At 44.3% G+C, this 25790-nt stretch overlaps 1 protein-coding gene across 5 annotated transcripts in view; it reads left to right on the plus strand.

The window, feature by feature from the left end:
- LOC121585043 (serine/threonine-protein phosphatase 2B catalytic subunit gamma isoform) overlaps positions 1 to 25790 on the plus strand; it is a 68165-nt gene that overhangs the window by 41378 nt on the left and 997 nt on the right. For 2 of the 5 annotated variants that reach the window (XM_041901378.2, XM_041901380.2), the window contains exons 4-13: positions 2256 to 2367; positions 10585 to 10730; positions 10869 to 11008; positions 13605 to 13682; positions 15236 to 15330; positions 17342 to 17467; positions 17676 to 17753; positions 18516 to 18606; positions 19849 to 19946; positions 22794 to 22820. In XM_041901378.2, coding sequence (XP_041757312.1) covers positions 2256 to 2367; positions 10585 to 10730; positions 10869 to 11008; positions 13605 to 13682; positions 15236 to 15330; positions 17342 to 17467; positions 17676 to 17753; positions 18516 to 18606; positions 19849 to 19946; positions 22794 to 22820 — 991 coding nt within the window. The remainder of the gene's footprint in view (positions 1 to 2255; positions 2368 to 10584; positions 10731 to 10868; positions 11009 to 13604; positions 13683 to 15235; positions 15331 to 17341; positions 17468 to 17675; positions 17754 to 18515; positions 18607 to 19848; positions 19947 to 22793; positions 22821 to 25790) is intronic. The other 3 variants (XM_041901379.2, XM_041901381.2, XM_041901382.2) reach the window with 3 other exon arrangements.

Here is a 25790-nt window from a genome sequence, read left to right on the forward strand (position 1 = left end):
CCCTGGCTCCCTCCCTGGCCTGAACCTCTCCCCATGGTCAGCAGTCCCCTAGTCTGCTGCCAGATTGGTTTGTGTTCTTGCCAACTCCATTGCCCTCATTGTTAAGCCATGTTTCACATGCCAAAGAATGACAAGGAGTTGGCATGATGATGGCACAAACAGACTGGCGCTCAGGTTACCAGTCCCAAGTCCCTACCTGCACGTCTCAGCTCCAAAACACCCCATCCTTCCTAGAACTCAGGATTCATGGGTAGCACAATGCCCACTCCTCTTTTGTTTGTTATTGGTGTGTTATTTGAATGCACACCTGCTGGCCTTGGTTACCTTGGCATCCTGTTCTCAGGACTTAATGTAGGGCTCTGGTTGTGTTCCTGCCTGGCTGTATTTTATAGTAGAGGAGGAAAAGTGAGGGGGCTGAGATAGAGGGAGACAGAGTGGCAAGCCAAGTGGAGACTAATGAGTGCTGCTACCTTGTCTGTCTGTCGTCTGAGGCTGGAAAGTGGAAGGGGAAGCAATCTCATTTGGATTGTAAATGCAGCCCGCTTTTCATATTGTCATCACACATTAAATGCGGCCCGAACTCTATTTGGGTCCTGCATCAAAGAGTGTCTGAGGATAAATTAATTTAGATTGAATCTGGTGTTTTTTTATCCTCCCCCATTGAGAGCCCTAAATGGGGAGAGAATGACTAGTCTGTTGTTGCTTTTCAGAGGAGATCTGGGCCTGTATCCACAAAGCAGTGCAGAAAAGGTCCTAGTCATTCAGACAACTCCCAGAGGTTGACACAGGAGTGAAAATTAATTCCTGTCCGTCTTGTCGAACTTTTTCCCGTACTTGTCTGTCCCATCCCGATTAAAAGTCACTCGTCCCGTGCTAATTTATATGTGCAGCTTGGTTGTAGCTAGATATGTTCGAGTCGCATCGGGGACAATTTTAGCATTTTTGCTAACCCTTTTCCTAACCTTAACCTAATTATCCCAAACTGCCACGTTAATTCCTCTAACCTGCTATGAAAAGTAACTTCTGCTAGTCAGAACTGGCAGATGTGCCCTGAGAAGTCTTGGTTTCCACTAATGCAATACAGCCGCTCTGCGTGTGAGTGGCCTAGCAACTGCTCCGTTTGGATGCTGCTCAGCGCTCCCGAGACAGTTGCCTGTACACAACTGATAACCACATTTTGACCGCCCTTGTACTTACCCAGAGTTGAATGAACTCATGGACATGTGTAATTGTGTACGTCTCTGCGTGCATCTGAGGTAAAGTAGTGACTCGGCGAGAGAGTGAGCCAATGGAGGGGGTAAATGACCATTAATTATTTTATAGATTTGTATTAAGTAAACTATATTAACCCCCAATCGCCCCCCAGTTGATCTATTCCTGTAATGCCTGTTCTTGTGGACTGTTGCTCCTGTCCTGAACTTAACTTTAGAACTTCACTCCCATTCCTGCCGGAATTCCGCAGGACCCGCAAGACCCGTAGGAGTCCTCTTCCCGTGTGTAGCAAAATTTTTGCTTAAGAAATTGCTCTTTGCCAAGAAGCTATTTGTATTTACTTTTAACCATTTTAATTTTTAAAAAATAACAGTAAGGTACTTAATTGTTACCCAGAAATGATTTGATATTGAGATATATATGGCTAAATTGGCCCTTTAACAACTCCAAAGCAATTGCATATGGCACAAGAACCACTGACTCGCTGCATTTTTCTATTATCAAGACACCGGCTGGTACAGTAACTCTTAACTGGTTAGGACAGCTCATGAGGTGTCCTAAATACAGTATCTGTTGCCTAGATGGGACTCTTATGACTAAAGAGGCTTAATGTTTCATTTTTATTTTTACCCATAAGAGTAGGAGTAAAGTCTTTATTCTCAGCACTTACGACCAATTGTGCATACGGCCCCAGTTTTAATGCGCTGTTTCATAGTTTTTATTTTTGCCGTGTACACAGGCCATCTGGTTGGTTGAAGAGGTGTAGGCAAACCTTTGGCTGGGACTGTTTTAACCCACCGGTTGCAGTTGACAATTCTCCTCATCCTTACAATTTGGGGGGCCTGGTCCTGTAGTTCTTCTATCATTTAGTGGTTTTTGACCTTCTCAGCCTCAACAGAATGTAAACGTTTATTTTTTTATAGAGATTTGTGATTTATAATGAATGTTGATCATTGAGGATCTATGTTGGGGTTGTGTGCTTGACTTTCGTGCCGTGGTTGCCCTGTGTCCCTCACTCACTCTCTCTCTCTCTCCTCTCACAGTGTGTGCTGTACCTCTGGTCACTCAAGATCAATCACCCGACCACACTCTTCCTCCTGCGAGGGAACCACGAGTGCCGGCACCTCACAGAGTACTTCACCTTCAAACAGGAATGTAAGTATACTGTCCCTGCAGCATGGCATGTCACGCCAATGAGGGCAAGCCTAATGTGATGCAACACCGTAGGGTACTACTTAGAAATCAAAAGCCCTCTGCAACCTAGAGAAGCAGGCACTACTCTGCAAACAGACATAAAGTACATACTTGAAGGGGACATTCTTCCACCTAGCTCTGTGGCTTATTGATGCTCTTATTATAGAGCAGTAGTATTTGTGGCTGATGAGCTTGGCAACCGTTCAGTGACAGACAGAGACAAACCAAGAGATAAACAGACACTCAAGACAGAGACGGAGTCACTCCGATAGAGACGGAGTCACACACACACACAGGCACAAAGAGACAGACAGACAGACAGACCCCTCCCTGCCTGTGCCCGGTGGCTGTCTCTCCCTGATTGAACAGCCTCCCTCTGCTGTGACACATCAGGATCAGGAAGCCTGTCAGTCATGGTTCCCAATAGTAACGTCTCATCATTCAGATGTCTTTATCCATCATGCATAGAGACCACCTCTCCTCTTCATGGTGCAGATAGACGATGAGCTGCTGAGGCATGGAGAGCAGCCAGCCATGCTGATGATGTTATTCAGACAGTTACACACAATTAAAGAGAGCTGACACACCCACGAGGTGTGTGTGTTTGTGCATGGGTATGGGTATGTGTGTGTGAACACTTACCACTGTGCATTCAAGTGGCAGCACAGGTGTGAGGCATTAGTATGCAAATATCGACAAAGAAACAAACCTTACTTTGGCACGACAGGAGAGACAGCAGCAACATTGCCAAACAGCATTTGAATGGAAAGAACCTATTGGAAAGAAAGATGCTTCAGTCTAATTTGTTTATAATGAATGCATGCATTAGCATGCATTTAAACTAATTGAGAAGCGCTAGGCTGACCGAGGCAATTAGCATAAGCAGCAGATGGCACGACTGATAAGTGTTGCTCTTTTCTTCAGGATGAAAGTAAACAAAGTGTAAAAATAGACTGCTCCCCTCCTGCTTTAGATTTAGGTGGTGTTCCAGGTCGTCTTTTAGCAGTCACCCTGCACATCTTCGAAGATTTCTATGTCATGTTAATGTGGTTCCTGCGATGCTAAAACATTTCTCCAGGTGTTGTGAGATCTGATAATCTGAAAAAGATGACCCGGAACACCACCAGAGAGTGTGTGTGCCTGTATGTTTCTCAGGCGTTTTGAGAATCGACAGGTCTAAGACACAGGGTGTGTCCTAAATGGCATCCTATTACTTATATAGTGCACTACTTTTGACCAGAGCCCTATGGGTCCTGGTCAAAAGTAGGCCACTATAAAGGGAATAGGGTACCGTTTGGGACGCAGACTGAGCCTAACCGTTGAGCACTGATCCACCCTGGTCCATCCCATCTGTCAGGACCTTATTATCTCTCCTTCTTACGCAGCCAGGAGTTCATGTAACTGACAACAGTTTAGCTCTGGGTCCTTATGCACCTTGGGCAGATAAATGGGTTTTTTACTTGATCGGCCACATCTTTAGCTGTAGATTAAATTAGCTAGGCTATTGCCTAGCCCTAGTATTTCAGAGGCTTGCTGTTTGACTGTTTTTGTTTTGGTTGGTTCTTCGGCCTTTGGGTTTGTGTAAGGCTATTGCAAGACTTATAAATTAACTTATGTGTTGCTAGAAAGGCCTCTGAACATTTTAACCAAATCAGGAAGCATGAGTTCCATACTAACTGATTTCAAACCCTGAAGGCCAAAAGAAGGAGTGTGGTGCGGTGCTCTCTCCCTTCCCTACCTCACCCCAGGGACTCACAGATTATCTTGCTTTCCTTGAGCTCTGAAGGACTAAGCACTAAGCATTTTATACTGAACAAAAATATAAATGCAACATGGAAAGTGTTGGTCCCATGTTTCATGAGCTGAATAAAATAAATGTTCCATATGCACAAAAAGCTTATTTCTCTCAAATGTTGTGCACAAATCTGTTTACATCCCTGTTAGTGAGAATATCTCCTTTGCCAAGATAATCCATCCACCTGACAGGTGTGGCATATCAAGAAGCTGATTAAACAGCATGATCATTACACAGGTGCACCTTGTGCTGGGGACAATAAAAGGCCACTCTAAAATGTGCAGTTTTGTCGCTGCTGATTAGGCTTCCAAGGTAGGTGATGTTCTCAAGATATTCAAGTGCCTCTCCATCGATGGTCATTGGAGGTGTTGGTGGTGTATTAATGCACATGGCTTGGGTCTTCTGAATGTTGATATGGAGAACAGTCTGTTTAGCATACATGCTGAGTCTGACTTCTCCTGGAGGATGATATAGAGATCAGATCATCAGCAAAGTTGAGGTCCTTCTGATGGGAGAAGAGGGTCCACTGGATTCCTCGGGCATGGTCAGATGTTGTTTGATGCATTACACAGTCCATGGTAACAAGAAAAAGGACTGGAGAGAGGATACAGCCTTGTCATACACCAGACTTATCTTGAAATTACTCTGTGAGGGAACTATCAAGGAAGATGCTATATTCAAAGTGTTCATAGAAATTCCCAATGAGGTTGACAATCTTGGGTGGTTTTCCGTAGGCTCCAAGGATCCTCCATAAGCTCTCACGGTGAACACTATCGAATGCCTTCTTGAAATTAATAAAGTTGATGTAGAGGGGTGCATTCCACTCGAGGCAGTGCTCGATGATGTTGTGCAGGGAAAGATCTGGTTGATGCATCCTCGTCCTTTGCAAATCCTGCTTGTTCTTGTCTGAGTTTATCGACTGCAGTGTCACTCCTTTTGAGGAGTATCCTGCAAAAGATTTTGCTGGGGGTGTAGAGGAGTGTTATAACTCGCCAGTTGTCACATTCGCTGAGGTTTCCTTTCTTTGGCAGTTTGACGATAAGGCCTTTTCTCCAGTCTTGTGGTATGACATCGTGCTCCCAGATCTTGCTAAAGAGATCAGTCAGAACCTTGGTAGCTGTGTTGACATCAGCTTTAAGTAGCTCAGCCTGCTGAGAGTCAATCCCTGGTGCTTTGCCACTCTTCATAGCCTTGATGGCTGCTTGGACCTCTGCGTCAACTGGTGGGCCAGTGTCAATACCATCAATCTCACCCGAGGGTGGTGGGTCTGCTGGATCATTAGGCTTTGGCCAGTTGAGGACCTCTTCAAAGTGCTGGACCCATCTTGCAGTTTGTTCCTCTTATGTTGTTAACATTTTACCTTTGACTGGCATTGTGTGGTTGCTAACTTGGCCACAGAGCTGTCTTGTGATCTTGCATACAGTGTTTAATTCTCCTCTTGCTGCAGCTTGTTCTGCCTCACTGGCCAATTCCTGGACAAACGCTCTCTTATCCCTTCGAGCACTCTTTTTTTCTTTGTCCATGGTCTTGTATTCTTGCTGTGCTCACTCAATCAGCCTGGGTGATTTTGCGCTCAGCAGTTTATCTTAGGCCAGCCTTCTCTCATCAATACTGAACAAAAATATAATATAAATGATTTTACTGAGTTACAATTCATATAAGGAAATCAATCAATTGAAATAAATACACTGCTCAAAAAAATAAAGGGAACACTAAAATAACACATCCTAGATCTGAATGAATGAAATAATATTTCACAAAATCACACAAATTATCAATGGAAATCAAATGTATCAACCCATGGAGGTCTGGATTTGGAGTCACCCTCAAAATTAAAGTGGAAAACCACACTACAGGCTGATCCAACTTTGGTGTAATGTCCTTAAAACAAGTCAAAATTAGGCTCAGTAGTGTGTGTGGCCTCCACGTGCCTGTATGACCTCCCTACAACGCCTGGGCATGCTCCTGATGAGGTGGCGGATGGTCTCCTGAGGGATCTCCTCCCAGACCTGGACTAAAGCATCCGCCAACTCCTGGACAGTCTGTGGTGCAACGTGGCGTTGGTGGATGGAGCGAGACATGATGTCCCAAATGTGCTCAATTGGATTCAGAACTGGGGGAACAGGCGGGCCAGTCCATAGCATCAATGCCTTCCTCTTGCAGGAACTGCTGACACACTCCAGCCACATGAGGTCTAGCATTGTCTTGCATTAGGAGGAACCCAGGGCCAACCGCACCAGCATATGGTCTCACAAGGGGTCTGAGGATCTCATCTCGGTACCTAATGGCAGTCAGGCTACCTCTGGCGAGCACATGGAGGGCTGTGCGGCCCCCCAAAGAAATGCCACGCCACACCATGACTGACCCACCGCCAAACAGGTCATGCTGGAGGATGTTGCAGGCAGCAGAACGTTCTCCACGGTGTCTCCAGACTCTGTCACGTCTGTCACATGTGCTCAGTGTGAACCTGCTTTCATCTGTGAAGAGCACAGGGCGCCAGTGGCGAATTTGCCAATCTTGGTGTTCTCTGGCAAATGCCAAACGTCCTGCACGGTGTTGGGCTGTAAGCACAACCCCCACCTGTGGACGTCGGGCCCTCATACCACCCTCATGGAGTCTGTTTCTGACCGTTTGAGAAGACACATGCACATTTGTGGCCTGCTGGAGGTCATTTTGCAGGGCTCTGGCAGTGCTCCTCCTCTCCTTTGCACAAAGGCGGAGGTAGCGGTCCTGCTGCTGGGTTGTTGCCCTCCTACGGCCTCCTCCACGTCTCCTGATGTACTGGCCTGTCTCCTGGTAGCGCCTTCATGCTCTGGACACTACGCTGACAGACACAGCAAACCTTCTTGCCACAGCTCGCATTGATGTGCCATTCTGGATGAGCTGCACTACCTGAGCCACTTGTGTGGGTTGTAGACTCCGTCTCATGCTACCACTAGAGTGAAAGCACCGCCAGCATTCAAAAGTGACCAAAACATCAGCCAGGAAGCATAGGAACTGAGAAGTGGTCTGTGGTCACCACCTGCAAAACCAGTCCTTTATTGGGGGTGTCTTGCTAATTGCCTATAATTTCCACCTGTTGTCTATTCCATTTGCACAACAGCATGTGCAATTTATTGTCAATCAGTGTTGCTTCCTAAGTGGACAGTTTGATTTCACAGAAGTGTGATTGACTAGGAGTTACATTGTGTTGTTTAAGTGTTCCCTTTATTTTTTTGAGCAGTGTAAATTAGGCCCTAATCTATGGATTTCACATGACTGGGCAGGGGCGCAGCCATGGGTGGGCCTGGGAGGGCATAGACCCACCAACTTGGGAGCCAGGCCCAGCCAATCAGAATATGTTTTTCCCCACAAAAGGGCTTTATTACAGACAGAAATACAGCTCTGTTTCATCAGCTGTCCGGGTGACTGGTCTCGGACGATCCCACAGGTGAAGAAGCCAGATGTGGAGGTCCTTGGCTGGCGTGGTTACACGTGGTCTGTGGTTGTGAGGCGAGTTGGACGTACTGCCAAATTCTCTAAAACGACATTGGAGGCGACTAATGGTAGATAAATGAACATTCAATTCTCATGGCAACAGCTCTGGTGAACATTCCTGCAGTCAGCATGCCAATTGCACGCTCCTTCAAAACTTGAGGCATCTGTGGCATTGTGTTGTGTGTCAAAACTGCACATTTTAGAGTGGCCTTTTATTGTCCCCAGCACAAGGTGCACCTGTGTAATGTCCATGTTTAATCAGTTTCTTGATATGCCACACCTGTCAGGTGGATGGATTATCTTGTCTTTTGAAGTTTCAAACATGATGCGGACAATCCATGCTCCAAGACAGACTGTGGTTTTGGGGCCTAAACTTATCACGGGTGGGGCTTTCATCTGGTCAGTGTTGTGAAAGACAAGTTACACTCAATCTGATGAAAGTTGTCTATTAGGCCTGAAGTAAAGAAGCTTAAGCAATCACCTAGGAGGACAACATCCGCTGCGGAGTAGCTAGTAACAGTGGAGGTACTGGTTGAAAATATATAGGTTACCAGGCCCAAATGACATACAGTGGGGAAAAAAAGTATTTAGTCAGCCACCAATTGTGCAAGTTCTCCCACTTAAAAAGATGAGAGAGGCCTGTAAGTTTCATAATAGGTACACGTCAACTATGACAGACAAATTGAGAAAAATAAATCCAGAAAATCACATTGTAGGATTTTTAATGAATTTATTTGCAAATTATGGTGGAAAATAAGTATTTGGTCACCTACAAACAAGCAAGATTTCTGGCTCTCACAGACCTGTAACTTCTTCTTTAAGAGGCTCCTCTGTCCTCCACTCGTTACCTGTATTAATGGCACCTGTTTGAACTTGTTATCAGTATAAAAGACACCTGTCCACAACCTCAAACGGTCACACTCCAAACTCCACTATGGCCAAGACCAAAGAGCTGTCAAAGGACACCAGAAACAAAATTGTAGACCTGCACCAGGCTGGGAAGACTGAATCTGCAATAGGTAATCAGCTTGGTTTGAAGAAATCAACTGTGGGAGCAATTATTAGGAAATGGAAGACATACAAGACCACTGATAATCTCCCTCGATCTGGGGCTCCACGCAAGATCTCACCCCGTGGGGTCAAAATGATCACAAGAACGGTAAGCAAAAATCCCAGAACCACACGGGGGGACCTAGTGAATGACCTGCAGAGAGCTGGGACCAAAGTAACAAAGCCTACCATCAGTAACACACTACGCCGCCAGGGACTCAAATCCTGCAGTGCCAGACGTGTCCCCCTGCTTAAGCCAGTACATGTCCAGGCCCGTCTGAAGTTTGCTAGAGGCATTTGGATGATCCAGAAGAGGATTGGGAGAATGTCATATGGTCAGATGAAACCAAAATATAACTTTTTGGTAAAAACTCAACTCGTCGTGTTTGGAGGACAAAGAATGCTGAGTTGCATCCAAAGAACACCATACCTACTGTGAAGCATGGGGGTCGAAACATCATGCTTTGGGGCTGTTTTTCTGCAAAGGGACCAGGACGACTGATCCGTGTAAAGGAAAGAATGAATGGGGCCATGTATCGTGAGATTTTGAGTGAAAACCTCCTTCCATCAGCAAGGGCATTGAAGATGAAACGTGGCTGGGTCTTTCAGCATGACAATGATCCCAAACACACCGCCCGGGCAACGAAGGAGTGGCTTCGTAAGAAGCATTTCAAGGTCCTGGAGTGGCCTAGCCAGTCTCCAGATCTCAACCCCATAGAAAGTATTTGGAGGGAGTTGAAAGTCCGTGTTGCCTAGCGACAGCCCCAAAACATCACTGCTCTAGAGGAGATCTGCATGGAGGAATGGGCCAAAATACCAGCAACAGTGTGTGAAGACTTACAGAAAACGTTTGACCTGTGTCATTGCCAACAAAGGGTATATAACAAAGTATTGAGAAACTTTTGTTATTGACCAAATACTTATTTTCCACCATAATTTGCAAATAAATTCATAAAAAATCCTACAATGTGATTTTCTGGATTTTCTTTTTTTCTCCACTGTATGTGGGAGCCGCTATGGGCATGCTGTTGCTACTAAAGGCCACACCAAAACAACAACACCCTCTGAAAACCCAGGCTGTAGCTAATTGAGATGATTCCATAGCAGTTCTTTTGGCATGCAGGGTTTTTCTGGATCAAAAATGGGCTTAGGTGGTGGGCGGGGGCAACGGGCCCCAATTTTTGAGGCCCCCATCTTGGCGGTGGAGAGAGTTTTGGTGTTTTAAAGCAAACTTTCTGCAATTCTACACATTTTGCCATGGAGCTGAGAGAAAATGTGCAGCAATTCTATTCTTAAACATAATAAAATCAGTACTCCTGAATTCAGGTGCACCGGTTTGAGTGTGTCAAGAACCGCAACGCTGCTGTGTTTTTCACGCTCAACAGTTTCCTGGGTGTAATAAAGAATGGTCCACCACTCAAAGAACATCCAGCCAATTTGACACAACTGTGGGAAGCATTGGAGTCCCTGTGGAACACTTTCGACACCTTGTAGAGTCCATGCTCGACGAATTGAGGCTGTTCATAGGGCAGAAGGGGGTGCATCTTAATATTAGGATGGTGTTCCTAATGTTTTATACACTGTGTATATAGGTCCATTATTTTTTCTACATAAATGGTTTTAGTTGTTAAAGTTTACACTGAAAGTGTTTTTCCATCCCAAAATTGTATTTCTTTTTTTTTTTTACATTTGTTAAACTTTCACTTATGCAGAAAAAACCTTGCATATAGCCAAGCTTAGCTTGACCTTAGTTACAATTAATGTGATACTGCCTCATTTAATCAAGTGTTTAGCTAGCGCTAGTAGATGCTCTCTGAAAGCAATAGTGAACCATATCTTTTGTTTTCCATGTTTAGGTAAGATCAAGTACTCAGAGCGCGTGTATGATGCCTGCATGGAAGCCTTTGACTGCCTGCCCCTCGCTGCTCTCCTCAACCAACAGTTCCTGTGTGTACACGGCGGTCTCTCCCCAGAAATCAACTGCCTAGACGACATTAGGAAAGTAAGTCCACCTGGCACCTGATTAGGAAGTGGTGTTTGGAGTCCACATTTGGATGAATTTGGTAGATCTTTTTAAAATCTGTGATCAAACAACTTTCTGTGGCTCACGGTGCTGTGCGTGTGTTTGTGCGCTCCACAGTTAGACAGGTTTAAGGAGCCTCCAGCGTTCGGCCCTATGTGTGACCTGATCTGGGCTGACCCAGGAGAGGACTACGGCAGTGAGAAGACAGCAGAACACTTCAACCACAACTCTGTGCGAGGCTGCTCCTACTTTTTCAGGTATGCTACCTGCTCCATATCAAGGTTTTAGGTAGTTATATGGCCAATAATACTGGCCAATAAGGTCAAATAATACTGTTTGCTACTTGAAGAGCTACTGGAGACCCACCAGGGATAGATCTTTGTTTTAGTGTGTTGCACTATAGGCCCCTGCACTGTCCAGTTTGGGAGTGGACTATAAGGTATTGACCCTAGAAAGTGCCAGTGCATTGTCCATTGTCTCCCCAGCTGTACTAGCCTACAGTGCATTCGGAAAGTATTCAGACCCCTTGACCTTTTCCCCATTTTGCTACGTTACAGCCTTACTCTAAAATTGATTTAAAAAAAAAAAACTTTTCCCGCATAAATCTACACACAATACCCCATAATGACAAAGCAAAAACAGGTTTTTAGAAATGTTTGCTAATGTATAAAAAATAAAAAACTGATTACATTTACATAAGTATTCAGACCCTTTACTCAGTACTTTGTTGAAGCACCTTTGGCAGCGATTACAGCCTTGAGTCTTCTTGGGTATAACGCTAGTGGCGCAGTGGTCTAAGGCACTGCATCGCAGTGCTAGCTGTGCCACTAGAGATCCTGGTTCGAGTCCAGGCTCTGTCGCAGCCGGCCGCGACCGGGAGTCCCATGGGCGCCGCATAATTGGTCCAGCATCGTCCAAGGTAGGGGAGGGTTTGGCCGGCAGGGATGTGGGTTCGTTTACCACGGGGGGCCAGTATAAAAAATAAAAATAATAAAACATGTATGCATTCACTAACTGTAAGTCGCTCTGGATAAGAGCGTCTGCTAAATTACTAAAATGTAAATGTACAAGCTTGGCAAACCTGTATTTGGGTAGTTTTTCCCATTCTTCTCTGCAGATCCTCTCAAGCTGTGTCAGGTTGGATGGGGAGCGTCGCTGCACAGCTATTTTCAGGTCTCTCCAGAGATGTTCGGTCGGGTTCAAGTCCGGGGTCTGGCTGGGCCACTCAAGGACATTGAGACTTGTCCTGAAGCCACTCCTGCGTTGTCTTGGCTCTGTACTTAGGGTTGTTGTTCTGTTGGAAGGTGAACCTTCGCCCCAGTCTGAGGTCCTGAGCGCTCTGGAGCAGGTTTTCATCAAGGATCTCTCTGTACTTTGCTCTGTTAATCTTTCCCTCCATCCTGACTAGTCTCCCAGTCCCTGCTGCTGTAAAACATCCCCACAGCATGATGCAACCACCACCATGCTTCAAAGTAGGGTTGGTATTTGCCAGATGATGAGCGGTGCCTGGTTTCCTCCAGACGTGACTCTTGGCATTCAGGCTAAAGAGTTCAATCTTGGTTTCATCAGACCAGAGAATCTTGTTTTTGATCCTTTAGGTGCCTTTTGGCCCTTCTCCCCGATCGCTCAGTATGGCCAGGCGGCCAGCTCTAGGAAGAGTCTTGGTGGTTCCAAACTTCTTCCATTAAAGAATGATAGAGGCCACTGTGTTCTTGGGGACCTTCAATGCTGCAGATATGTTTTTGTACCATTCCCCAGATCTGTGCCTCGACACAATCCTATCTCGGAGCTCTATAGACAATTCCTTCGACCTCAAGGCTTGGTTTTTGCTTTGACATGCACTGTCAAGTGTGGAACCTAATATAGACAGGTGTGTGTGCGCCTTTCCAAATCATGTCCAACCAATTGAATTTACCACAGGTGGACTCCAATCAAGTTGTAGAAACATCTCAAGGATGATCAATGGAAACAGGATGCACCTGAGCTCAATTTCTAGTCTCATAGGAAAGGGTCTGAATACTTATGTAAAAAAAAATCATCTCAAAACCTGTTTTTGCTTTGTCATTATGGGGTATTGTGTGTAGATTGATGAGGATTTTTTATTTATTTAATCCATTTCTGAATAAGACTGTAATGTAACAAAATGTGGAAAAAGTGAAGGGGTCTGAATGCACTGTATATCTCTTTCCACTGTTGACTTTTCCAGATGGCATGGGTTTGTGCCACGCTAACCAAATGCAGGTGGCCCGCTAATTGCCCGAGCAGTCTTTGATGAGAGGAGGGGAGAGGTGGAGTAGGCTGGCGGGGTCATTGTAGAGACCCAAGTAAAAGCCAGGCAGCCAGCAGCCACATAGATGGGCTACTTCCCAAATGGCACCAAATTGCCTATATAGTGCACTACCTTTGGCTGTGGCCCATAGCGCTCTGGTCAAGGTAGTGCACTGTTTAGGGAATAGGGTGCCATTTGGGATTCACACCAAGTCTGCTCTCCTGTGGCTATGGCCATGGCCTACTGGCCTCCTGGCTGCCTCTGGAGCAGCTATAAGAGTCCATAAATACCAAAGCCCTCCCTGGCATAGTTCTGCTCTGGCCTCAGTGGTTCAATTAAACCCTCCCTACCTCCCAGGCCAGAGAGCAAGAGACTGACAGGGATTCAAAATGTATTTCCAAAAGTAAAGAACAGCCAGAAAATGCTTCTGATGGCAACACGCTGTTCCTCAAAGAATTTCCGTCATATCTCACACTGCATGGTTGCCAGACTGACTCTGAGGTCGAGATTTTTTTTACAAGCTTTAACCTCACTCCTCTGGCTGTTCTAATAGGCAGTTTTTTTCTCTCTCTCTTGCTTTGCAGTTACCCGGCAGTATGTGACTTTTTGATCAATAATAACTTGTTGTCGGTAATAAGAGCACACGAAGCACAGGATGCAGGGTAAGTTTCACTGTTTACAGAGTCATTTACCATATACATTTAATTAACTGTATAACAGATTATTTTTTATTTTTTTGTGAGGCGAGCAAGTACCCCTTGTAATAATATTAAACAACCTTAGTAATGCACTTAGCGACCTCATCAAGAGATTTTAGCATTTTGGTATTGTAGTGAACGGCGAGGCAGGAAATAGAACCTGGGTTGCTGGCGTGAAAGGCAAACACCCTACACATCGCACCAATAGGGTAAATCTACTTGGTAGGAATTGTAAAGTGGCTCATATAGCAACACTGCCCTTTTTCCGAACGGGAAGGCACGTCCCCGCGCTTCGACTACTCAGCACCCTAGTACATCCTGGCAATGCGTTCCGATGCCCTCACAGCCGCCTTCCCACTTTTGGCACAAATGTAACAAATGGCGGGGCAGGGAATCGAAACCGTGTCGCTGGCGTGAAAGGCCAGAGGGTAAAGCCTCTTGGTGGGAATTGTAACGTTGCTCATATAGCGAGGATCATGACAGTATAATGGTTTTGGAATGACAGTCACAGGGACAAGGGTTTGAGTCCCAGTCAGGGTACCCCACTACATCCACTAACCCAGCTGAGTTTTAGTCACAGATGCATAGATCTACCATATTTAATAATTGATGTGCTGATGATAGCAGTCTACTAAAGTAATCAGACCTATTCTTACTATACTTTACTGAACTGCTTCAGTTTCTGCTTGAACTATTTAGCTTGAATTCTAAATTTAACACATCTCCCACTACCATACAAATAATATGGCTGAAGCAAGCACACTCATTTTCTTCAGGAAATGTACCTATTCTATAGTACCCCTTTAATTTAACTGCCACCTAGCAAGAGACCATTGTGTTACTATTAGCAGAAATTCAGGCTAGCTGTGTTTCTCTAACATGATGGCAGAGTTTGTTAAACAAATTCGCACCCGATTGATACAAATCATAATGATATCATTCTGTAAGGTAGGCCTACTTTGCATTCAACATTTAATTGTTTTTTTAAGGATAACCTTTAGAAACTACTCTTGGCATGCTTTTCAAAATCGCAGATTTTATAGGGCCGTATATATACTGTATCATACCTTTAGAAGTGTTTACCTCAGGCTGACTTCTAGTTGGTGCAATGCTCCATACATTGCATGTCCAAATCAATTTAAAGTTTCTACAAAATAAGTTTTGCAGCGACAACAATCTATAAGGCTACAGCTAACATGTTTTCCTTTCACTGTTTGCGATTCGCAAATTATTATTAGATTCCCATGATTCGATTCACCGCGATTGAACAGAACCCTAACTACTACAATGGCAAAGCGAATCATTCGATTTCTCAAAAAGGATTGTTTAAAATAATCGATTCATATTAATTAAATGAATCGCTCAATTATTGTATATATTTTTGTACTATTTTGAGAAATGTGAAGCGGGGGAATCTGTTGTACAGTGCATTACATTTGTATGCCCTTACAAAAAAAATAGTTTTGCTCTCTCTTCACAATTTTTTTTCTCAAACTAAATTTTGTGTCTCGTCCCAGGTACCGGATGTACAGAAAAAGCCAGACTACAGGCTTTCCTTCATTAATTACAATCTTCTCAGCACCAAATTACCTAGATGTATACAACAACAAAGGTTTGTGTACTCTTTATATCATGACCGTGATGTGTTTTATGCATAGTGTAGTACGTGCCTTTGTGCTGTTGTATAGAGCCAATTTCTGTTTACCATCAAACGTCACGTTCGAGTGATGCGCGCATCCCTACATCAAAAATCTCTGATGTCGGGACCCTGACAAACTTCTTGTGAGTGAGTGAAGACAATGAAAACACTCAAGACTGGTGGCTATAGCTATGTTCAACAAGTATATTATTCTTCTGGCTTTATCTATCTCTATTTGAGATATTTTACCTTGTGTTGCTGGCTTGCTAGGTAATTAACCCTTTTGAAGAGATCTGCGATGTTGTACAGTGAGGGAAAAAAGTATTTGATCCCCTGCTGATTTTGTACTTTTGCCCACTGACAAAGAAATGATCAGTCTATAATTTTAATGGTAGGTTTATTTGAACAGTGAGAGACAGAATAACAACAAAAAAATCCAGAGAAACGCATGTCAAAAATGTTATAAATTGATTTGCATTTTAATGAGGGAAATAAGTATTTGACCCCTCTGCAAAAACATGACTTAGTACTTGGTGGCAAAACCCTTTTTGGCAATCACAGAAGTCAGATGTTTCTTGTAGTTGGCCACCAGGTTTGCACACATCTCAGGAGGGATTTTGTCCCACTCCTCTTTGCAGATCTTCTCCAAGTCATTAAGGTTTCGAGGCTGACGTTTGGCAACTCAAACCTTCAGCTCCCCTCCACAGATTTTCTACCTCCATGTTTGACAGTGGGGATGGTGTTCTTAGGGTCATAGGCAGCATTCCTCCTCCTCCAAACATGGCGAGTTGAGTTGATGCCAAAGAGCTCCATTTTGGTCTCATCTGACCACAACACTTTCACCCAGTTCTCCTCTGAATCATTAAGATGTTCATTGGCAAACTTCAGACGGGCATGTATATGTGCTTTCTTGAGCTCTGCAGGATTTCTGTCCTTCACGGCGTAGTGTGTTACCAATTGTTTTCTTGGTGACTATGGTCCCAGCTGCCTTGAGATCATTGACAAGATCCTCCCGTGTAGTTCTGGGCTGATTCCTCACCGTTCTCATGATCATTGCAACTCCACGAGGTGAGATCTTGCATGGAGCCCCAGGCCGAGGGAGATTGACAGTTCTTTTGTGTTTCTTCCATTTGCGAATAATCGCACCAACTGTTGTCACCTTCTCACCAAGCTGATTGGAGATGGTCTTGTAGCCCATTCCAGCCTTGTGTAGGGCTACAATCTTGTCCCTGATCCTTGGAGAGCTCTTTGGTCTTGGCCATGGTGGAGAGTTTGGAATCTGATTGATTGATTGCTTCTGTGGACAGGTGTCTTTTATACAGGTAACAAGCTGAGATTAGGAGCACTCCCTTTAAGAGTGTGCTCCTAATCTCAGCTCGTTACCTGTATAAAAGACACCTGGGAGCCAGAAATCTTTCTGATTGAGAGGGGGTGAAATACTTATTTCCCTCATTTAAAATGCAAATCAATTTATAACATTTTTGACATGTGTTTTTCTGGATTTTTTTCTTGTTATTCTGTCTCTCACTGTTCAAATAAACATACCATTAAAAATATAGATTGATCATTTCTTTGTCAGTGGGCAAACATACAAAATCAGCAGGGGATCAAATACTTTTTTCCCTCACTGTAGATGATAACCATCTGATTACGTGTTTGTTAACTTGCATGAACTGCATTTGAAGTTGCATGTGATCGTATCCACTTCCATGTGAACAAACTTGTCATGACGGGGCCGGGAAATGGGTCTATAGCTGTTTTGTCTGCTGGCTGGCATACACCCACAGGTCAGGTTTCAGAAATCTGGGATTGACATTCCTGTCCCTTCTGTGTCTGGCCTTTCTGCCCCTCCAGGTCCACTTGGGCTGTCCCCAAAATATGACAACAATTGGCTAGTATTTTTGCCAGTGATACATTTAGTCTGTTAGTCAGAGTGGCTAACTTGATCATTCTTTTGTTCTTTACATCTCGCTCCAACTTCCAGCTGCTGTATTAAAGTATGAAAACAATGTGATGAACATTCGGCAGTTTAACTGCTCCCCCCACCCCTACTGGCTGCCCAACTTCATGGACGTCTTCACCTGGTCTCTGCCCTTTGTTGGAGAAAAAGGTATGTATGTGCTCCCCGTCCATATCAGTGTTATGTCAGAGTGAAGAACGTGCCAGTAGAATGCCAGGAATGAGCATTGGAACATTGTAGCAAGAGACGGGTGTGTTTTGGTGTTAAAAATGCAACCACAAAAAAAACAATAGTCTGCACCCAAAAAGATGGTGGTGGTGCTACCTGAGTTGTGGTGGTACCTCTCTTCTCCCCACAGTGACAGAGATGCTGGTGAATGTGCTTAACATCTGCTCGGATGATGAACTCATGTCAGAAGGAGACGACCTGTGTGAAGGTAAGACGAACAGCCAGGATTGAATGAGCCCCCCCCCAACTCCACATTATCACTAGTGTTAAGAAGGTAAAGCTGGTAGCTTAATTTTTCATTAAAGCTGGTTTATCCACAGAATGACATAACAGCTCTGTCAGACACACACACACAGACAGTCTCTCTCATGATCTAGAAGATCTCAGGACTCCCTAGAGATCTGACGGCGCTCAACTCGACATTCCACTGTACGCTCCTCTCCTTTACTCCGCTCCTCTCCTTTACTCCGCTCCTCTCCTTTACTCCGCTCCTCTCCTTTACTCCGCTCCTCTCCTTTACTCCGCTCCTCTCCTTTACTCCCCTCCTCTCCTTTACTCCGCTCCTCTCCTTTACTCCGCTCCTCTCCTTTACTCCGCTCCTCTCCTTTACTCCGCTCCTCTCCTTTACTCCGCTCCTCTCCTTTACTCCGCTCCTCTCCTTTACTCCGCTCCTCTCCTTTACTCCGCTCCTCTCCTTTACTCCGCTCCTCTCCTTTACTCCGCTCCTCTCCTTTACTCCGCTCCTCTCCTTTACTCCGCTCCTCTCCTTTATCCTCTTCCCTCTTCTTCTCCTTCGTTCCCCTCTGCTTCCCTCCTTTTCTCCTCTTTACTCTCCTTTCTTCCCTCTGTTCCCTTATCTCATTTTTTCTCCTTCCTCTCCTCTATGATGTTTTCGGACTATTTCAAGCAGTAGAAAGCATTATAATGCCCAACCAAATGCTTAGAATATTTTATTGTTTTATTTTATGAGAAGACGGTGGAATCCCAGCAGTGCGCAAGGAGGTGATCCGGAACAAGATCCGAGCCATCGGGAAGATGGCCAGAGTCTTCTCTGTTCTCAGGTGAAAAAGCCTTTCGCTCTCTCCCACTCGTCATCACACATGACAGCATAAAGGCTGACCCAAATGGCACACTATTCCTTATATTTATTTATTTATTTATTTATTTATTTTACCTTTATTTAACTTGGAAAGTCAGTTAAGAACAAATTCTTATTTACAATGACGGCCTACACCGGCCAAACCCGGAAGACACTGGGCCAATTGTGCGCCGCCCTATGGGACTCCCAATTATGGCCGGTTGTGATACAGCCTGGAATCGAACCAGGGGGTCTGTAGTGACGCCTCAAGCACTGAGATGCAGTGCCTTAGACCACTGCGCCACTCGGGAGCCCAATGGTTCCCGAGGGGCATATGGCTCTGGTCAAAAGTTGTCACTATAGGGAATAGGTTGCCGTTTTGGACCAAACCATACTGAAAAGGGAAAGTCAGACTTGGAGTGAATGGAGCAGAGGGGGATGGGAATAGAGTCTCTATTTTTAATTGAGACTAGAGTGAGTCTAGTTTATGAAATGAGTGAAGTCAGTTTGAAAGTGCACAGTGAAGTCGTCTTTGAAAACACAGTGCTGCTTTTCCATAAGGATTCATGAGCAGGCAACCGTGAGTCACGATGCAGCACACGGTGAGGCTGCATAATGACATTAGACATGATTCCAGATTAATGCTGTGGTTATTAGCCTGCCACACAAATGCAATGGGGAAAGGGAGATGTAGCTCAGCACAGAGATCCTATAATTCAAGTATGTTCTCAATGTAGGCCTATTTCTATATAGAGCAGTCTCTTTTTCACGGTGGCGCATATACAGAGATATACATTTTACATTTGACATTTTAGTCATTTAGCAGACGCTCTTATCCAGAGCGACTTACAGTTAGTGAATACATATTTTTTTATACTGGCCCCCCGTGGGAATTGAACCCACAACCCTGGCGTTGCAAACGCCATGCTCTATCAACTGAGCTACATCCCTGCCGGCCATTCCCTCCCCTACCCTGGACGACACTTGGCCAATTGTGCGCCGCCCATGAGTCTCCCGGTCGCGGCCGGCTGCGACAGAGCCTGGATACGAACCAGGATCTCTAGTGGCACAGTTAGCACTGCGATGCAGTGCCTTAGACCACTGCGCCATATCATGGGATGCTACAGGCGCTATGAGGAGTGTTTTAACATATGTAGTTACTGAAAGCTTTGTTAGATCTCTAAGGTGTTTGTGTCTCTCTCACCTTCTCTCTTTCTTTCTTCAGGGAGGAGAGTGAGAGTGTGCTGACACTCAAAGGACTGACCCCCACTGGGTCGCTGCCTCTAGGAGTGTTGTCAGGGGGCAAAGAGACCTTGCATACCGGTACGTGTCTCTCTCCCCCTCCTCACCCCCTCAAACTCCCCTCTCCTCCCTCACCCTGCTGTCTCCATCTTTCTCTCTCTCTTTGATGCCCCCCTCTCCACCCATTCCCCATGCCCTACCATCACAGAGGTCCCTGGGGTGCCATTAACACTGCCGTTCTCCCTGGACTAACAACACAGGCTTTCCCCAACCACACGGTAAACTGAAGGATGTACGCTTCACTAAATGTTTTTCAGTTTTTACATTTCATTATCAAGAAAACATCATAGACCCTGCTCTTCTGCTTTCCGTTTTCCATTATACAGTTGAGATGGAAACTATCACTGCCACTGAAGCCGTGATATATGGGACGCAACCTACATATGGGACGCAACCTTTGTCTGTCTGGGGCTCTGTGTCAAGCCAGCCGTCCCCTTTGGGTAGTAGCCTCGAAAACCCGACCCGAGGCAACACAGAGACTGGTTTCAAAGATGGACTCTTTTGGCATAGAGGAACTACGTCACCCTACTCTATATATAGTGCAATACTTTTGACCATTGCCTATAGGGCAATTGTCTGTTACTGCGTCCCAAAATAAACAGACAGTCATTCTGGTAAAGGTCATGTCATGTGGTTTCTGTCCGAAATGGCATCCTATTCGCAATAGAGTGCACTACATTTGACCAGAGCCCTATAGGCAATGGTCAGAAGTATTGCACTATATATAGAGTAGGGTGCCATTTAGGGGACACAACCTGTGTCTGTCAGCCCCTCAAGTCAGATGTGTGTTCTGGTTCATTACATCCCCTGTTTGTTGTTTCTCTTCACTGCTTCCTAACAGTGCTCTAGTGACATTTAGGGGGATGCTGTCCAGTTTTGACTGCAGTGCCAGTGCTCTTTAAAAACCTGCCATGCCAAACTAAGAAGGGAAATGCCTTACCCTAGCTATTTCTATTCCACTCCTTCTAAGATGTTTTATTATCACATACACCGGATAGGTGCATAGAAAAATGCCTTGCTCAAGGGCACATCGACCGTTATATATATATTTTTATATGGTGAATATAAAAAAATATATATATATAACGGTCGATGTGCCCTTGAGCAAGGTATTTGGGTATTAGAACCAGCGACTTTTCGGTTACTGGCCCAACACTCTAACCGCTAGGCTACCTGCCGCCTGTATGACTATAACAAATGAAAGATGGTCTTATAGCTAGATTCACCACCAGAGTTATTCTGTGAGTGACACCAGTAACAAAGCACCTCATTAAGAACAAGTCGAATAGAAAGATTAAAGCTGTCATCATCACATGTGTGTTCCTTTGAAAACTGAGCCTAAGCAGACTTCATTATGACAATGTTGTGAGACGTAGTGAGGTGCCTTTATTGACTTCACAGGAAATCAGTTCCCTTCTCCTCCCAGCAGACTTCATCATTCGATTATGTTCCCATAACAAGATCCAGAATAACCCTATATAAGAAGCATGTGTGTGTGTGCTCACTGCTCAGCAAAATCCCCCTCATCTCTCCGTCCACATCTAAGCCCTAATGACCCTTTAACACCAGCAAGCACCATCTTAAGGTCTCCAGCAGGCCTCTCTCACTCTGGTTGTGTCCCAAATAATACTCTATTCCTAGGGAATTCCTAAGGGAATAAAGTGCCATTAGGGATGCAGACGATTTTATCACACTGAAAACAGATTGAGAACCTTCCAGAAGGACAACCATCTCTCCAGCACTCCACCAATCAGGCCTTTATGGTAGAGTGGCCAGATGGAAGCTACTCCTCAGTAAAAGGCACATGACAGCCCGCTTGGAGTTTGCCAAAAGGCACCTAAAGACTCTCAGACCATGAGAAACAAGATTCTCTGGTCTGATGAAACCAAGATTGAACTATTTGGCCTGAATGCCAAGCATCACATCTTTAGGAAACCTGGCACCATCCCTACGGTGAAGCATGGTGGTGGCAGCATCATGCTGTGGGGATGTGTTTCAACGGCAGGGACTGAGAGACTAGTCAGGATCGAGGCAAAGATGAACGGAGCAAAGTACAGAGAGATCTTTGATGAAAACCTGCTCCAGAGCGCTCAGGACCTCAGGCGAAGGTTCACCTACCAACAGGACCACGACCCAAAGCACACAGCCAAGACAATGCAGTAGTGACTTTGGGACATGTCTCTGAATGTCCTTGAGTGGCCCAGCCAGAGTCCGGACTTGAACCTGATCGAACATCTCTGTAGAGACCTGAAATTAGCTGTGCCGCAACGCTCCCCATCCAAGCTGACAGAGCTTGAGAGGATCTGCAGAGAAGAATGGGAGAAACACCCGAAATACAGGTGTGCCAAGCTTGTAGCGTCATACCCAAGAAGACTCGAGGCTGTAATCGCTTCCAAAGGTGCTTCAATAAAGTACTGAGTGAAGGGTCTGAATACTCATGTAAATGTGATATTTCATTAAATTAAATTAACACTTTTTGCTTTGTCATTATGGGGTATTATGTGTAGATGATGAGGGGGGGAAACTATTTAATCCATATCTATTGTATAATAAGGCTGTAATGTAACATAATGTGGAAAAAGTCAAGGGGTTTGAATACTTTCCGAATGCACTGTAAGCACCCCCTAATTCTATATTATTATCATTATAATTATTCCTGTCCTCTGTCTGTCAGGGCTGTTTTTCTCCTGCCTGCCTGTGTTTTCTCTGATTGTGATGATGGTAATGGGGGATCTCTGACAATGGGGGATCTCATCTATGATTGGTTGGTTGGATGATTCGGACTGTCTGTTCTGTGATTGATGATCTCTGGTTCTCTGCATTGATGACTCGCTTTTCTCCTTCTCACCACTACTCACATTTACATAGCCGCCGCTGAGGCAGCGGAGGCAAAAGGTACGCAAGCGGTCCCCGGATCCCTCCCTCAGTGTGTTGTTACTTTTAACCATTCCAATGAAAGGAGGGCCCCTCCTTTCATTTTTTATGCACTCCTGTTGTCTCTTTTTAAATGTTCCTTTTGTTATTGTTGTTGTACATTCACTGTGTGTGTTTGATTTGTGAATTTTGTCATGGATTGGTGTACTTCACAAAATTGCTGCTCTTGCATTACCAGTGCCTGCTACTAGTGTACATACATGATAGGACTCAAATACCCAAGCAGTGGGCACTCCATTTGGCAGGAAGGACTTTAGCTTAAACCTCAACATGCACCGTATAGTGACATTATTCCTTGGTCCTAGGGGAATTACACAATGTTGACCATGATAACATAGGGGCAAAGCCTAATCACAGTCTTCACAGATAGGCTACAGATATAGATACTGATACTGTTGACAAACAGCTATAGGCAGAGGTCATATGGGTGAGAGCTGAGATAGCTAGGTTCATTGCCACTGCTGCATGCAGCTCGTCCCTGAGCAAAGCCAGCTAAGACTCTGCTAGCCTAGGGAGGACCTCCCTCCTCCTCCTGGCTATCCAGGGATATTTTCAGAGTCTAATCCTGTTACGCTGCTTGGCTGTTGCTACTCTGTCACTGTCTGCTTCTGTTGGCATGTTACTGTTTTAGCACTTTGATCGCATGCACATTTGGAGTAGTAATAGGTAGTTTGGTTTCTGTCCTAATATGATATTTTGTTGATATCAGAGTTATAGCAGGGGTGTCAAACTAATTTTGGCCCGGGGCCCGTATTCGATCTTCAACGAGGTTCTGAGGGGCCACACTGAAAATGTGTTATTTCCTCGCTGTCCAAATTTGCTAAAGATAGTCATCTAGCCATGGATTTTAGAATTTCTGATGCTCCCTGACTGTCTGACTTTCATTTAGGTGATTATTAGCGAGCTGGACACGTTCAAGAAAATTTATGAATGTAGGTCAATTATAATTTCTACACAGTTTAGATTAGCTATTTTTTACTCAAACCACCTGCAGGCCGGATTGGAGACACCCCTGTTTTATAGCCACCTATTAAAGCTGCAATATGTAACTTTTTGGGTAACCTGACCAAATTCACATAGAAATCTGAGTTATGGATCTGTCATTCTCATTGAAAGCAAGTCTAAGAAGCGATAGATCTGTTCTATGTGCGCTATATCTAGGCTTCCAGATGAGTTTTTTGCGTGTTTTACTTTCGGTTTTATAAATCAGCTGAAAATACTATATTTTTGGTTATGGAAGAGATATTGCACAACAGTTTAGATGGTACAATGATTATCTACAATATACTTGCTTGTTTTGTGACAAACTGAAATTAGGCAACTATTAGAATTTTTGCAATTTTAGATTTCTGCATAGTGCACCTTTAAGTACAACTAATGTTTGCCTTGCAATGATACATTTCTCATTAACAAACCAACTAACTTTATATGTTATTTAAAATTGCAGATCTGTTTTCTATGAGTGCAGTTTCGTTGATCACATTATCCTATTATCAACTGTAAAACGTCCATATTTTGCTCTTATTCTAAATGTTTGCGTTATTGATTTTTTAGTTGAATAGTTACTTACAGTATATCTCACATTTGCCCATGTTTTCTTTGTGGTTTTTACTTGGCACTTGGAATTTTACAGTAAGTCCCATATTCACTGTGAGGTGTTGTACTGTAGCTTGTTCAGTGGTATTGCCAACAGTACTAGGACTTGCTGTATTTCTGTGTATTCACCGTACGTACATCTGTTGTATGACTGTACTCTTTGTTTAAGGACTGTCAGCTATTACCTGCATTTGTAAGCATAAGAACCTGGAGTTTACTAAAGACACACTACCGTTCAAAAGTTTGGGGTCACTTAGAAATGTCCTTGTTTTTGAAAGAAAAGCATGTTTTTTGTCCATTCAAATAACATCAAATTGATCAGAAATACAGTGTAGACATTGTTAATGTTGTAAATGGCTATTGTAGCTGGAAACTGCTGATTTTTAATGGGATATCTACATAGGCGTACAGAGGCCCATTATCAGCAACCATCAGTCCTGTGTTCCAATGGCGCGTTGTGTTTGCTAATCCAAGTTTATCATTTTAAAAGGCTAATTGATCATTAGAAAACCCTTTTGCAATTATGTTAGTACAACTGAAAACTGTTGTGCTGATTAAAGAAGCAATACAACTGGCCTTCTTGAGACTAGTTGAGTATCTGGAGCATCAGCAAATGTGGGTGTGATTACAGGATCAAAATGGCCAGAAACAAATAACTTTCTTCTGAAACTCGTCAGTCTATTCTTGTTCTTAGAAATGAAAGCTATTCCATGCAAACTGGCTCTAACCAGAATAGAAAGAGGAGTGGGAGGCCCCGGTGCACAACTGAGCAAGAGGACAAATAAATTGGTGTCTAGTTTGAGAAACAGACGCCTCACAGGTCCTCAACTGGCAGCTTCATTAAATGGTACCCGCAAAACACCAGTCTCGACGTCAACAGTGAAGAGGCGACTCCGGGATGCTGACCTAGGCAGAGTTGCAAAGGAAAAAGTCTGGTGTCTGTGTTCTTTTGCCCATCTTAATCTTTTATTTTTATTGGCCAGTCTGAGAAATTGCTTTTTCTATGCAACTCTGCCTAGAAGATCAGCATCCCGGAGTCGCCTCTTCACTGTTGATGTTAATTGCAAAAGGGTTTTCTAATGAGCAATTAGCCTTTTAAAATGATAAACTTGCATTAGTAAACACAACGTGCCATTGGAACACAGGACTGATGGTTGCTGATAATGGGCCTCTGTACGCCTATGTAGATATTCCATTAAAAATCAGACGTTTCCAGCTACAATAGCCATTTACAACATTAACGATGTCTACACTGTATTTCTGATCAATTTGGTGTTATTTTAATGGACAAAAAAATTGCTTTTCTTTCGAAAACAAGGACATTTCGAAGTGACC

This window comes from Coregonus clupeaformis, chromosome 16 (assembly GCF_020615455.1).
Source record: "Coregonus clupeaformis isolate EN_2021a chromosome 16, ASM2061545v1, whole genome shotgun sequence".
Lineage (NCBI taxonomy): Eukaryota > Metazoa > Chordata > Actinopteri > Salmoniformes > Salmonidae > Coregonus > Coregonus clupeaformis.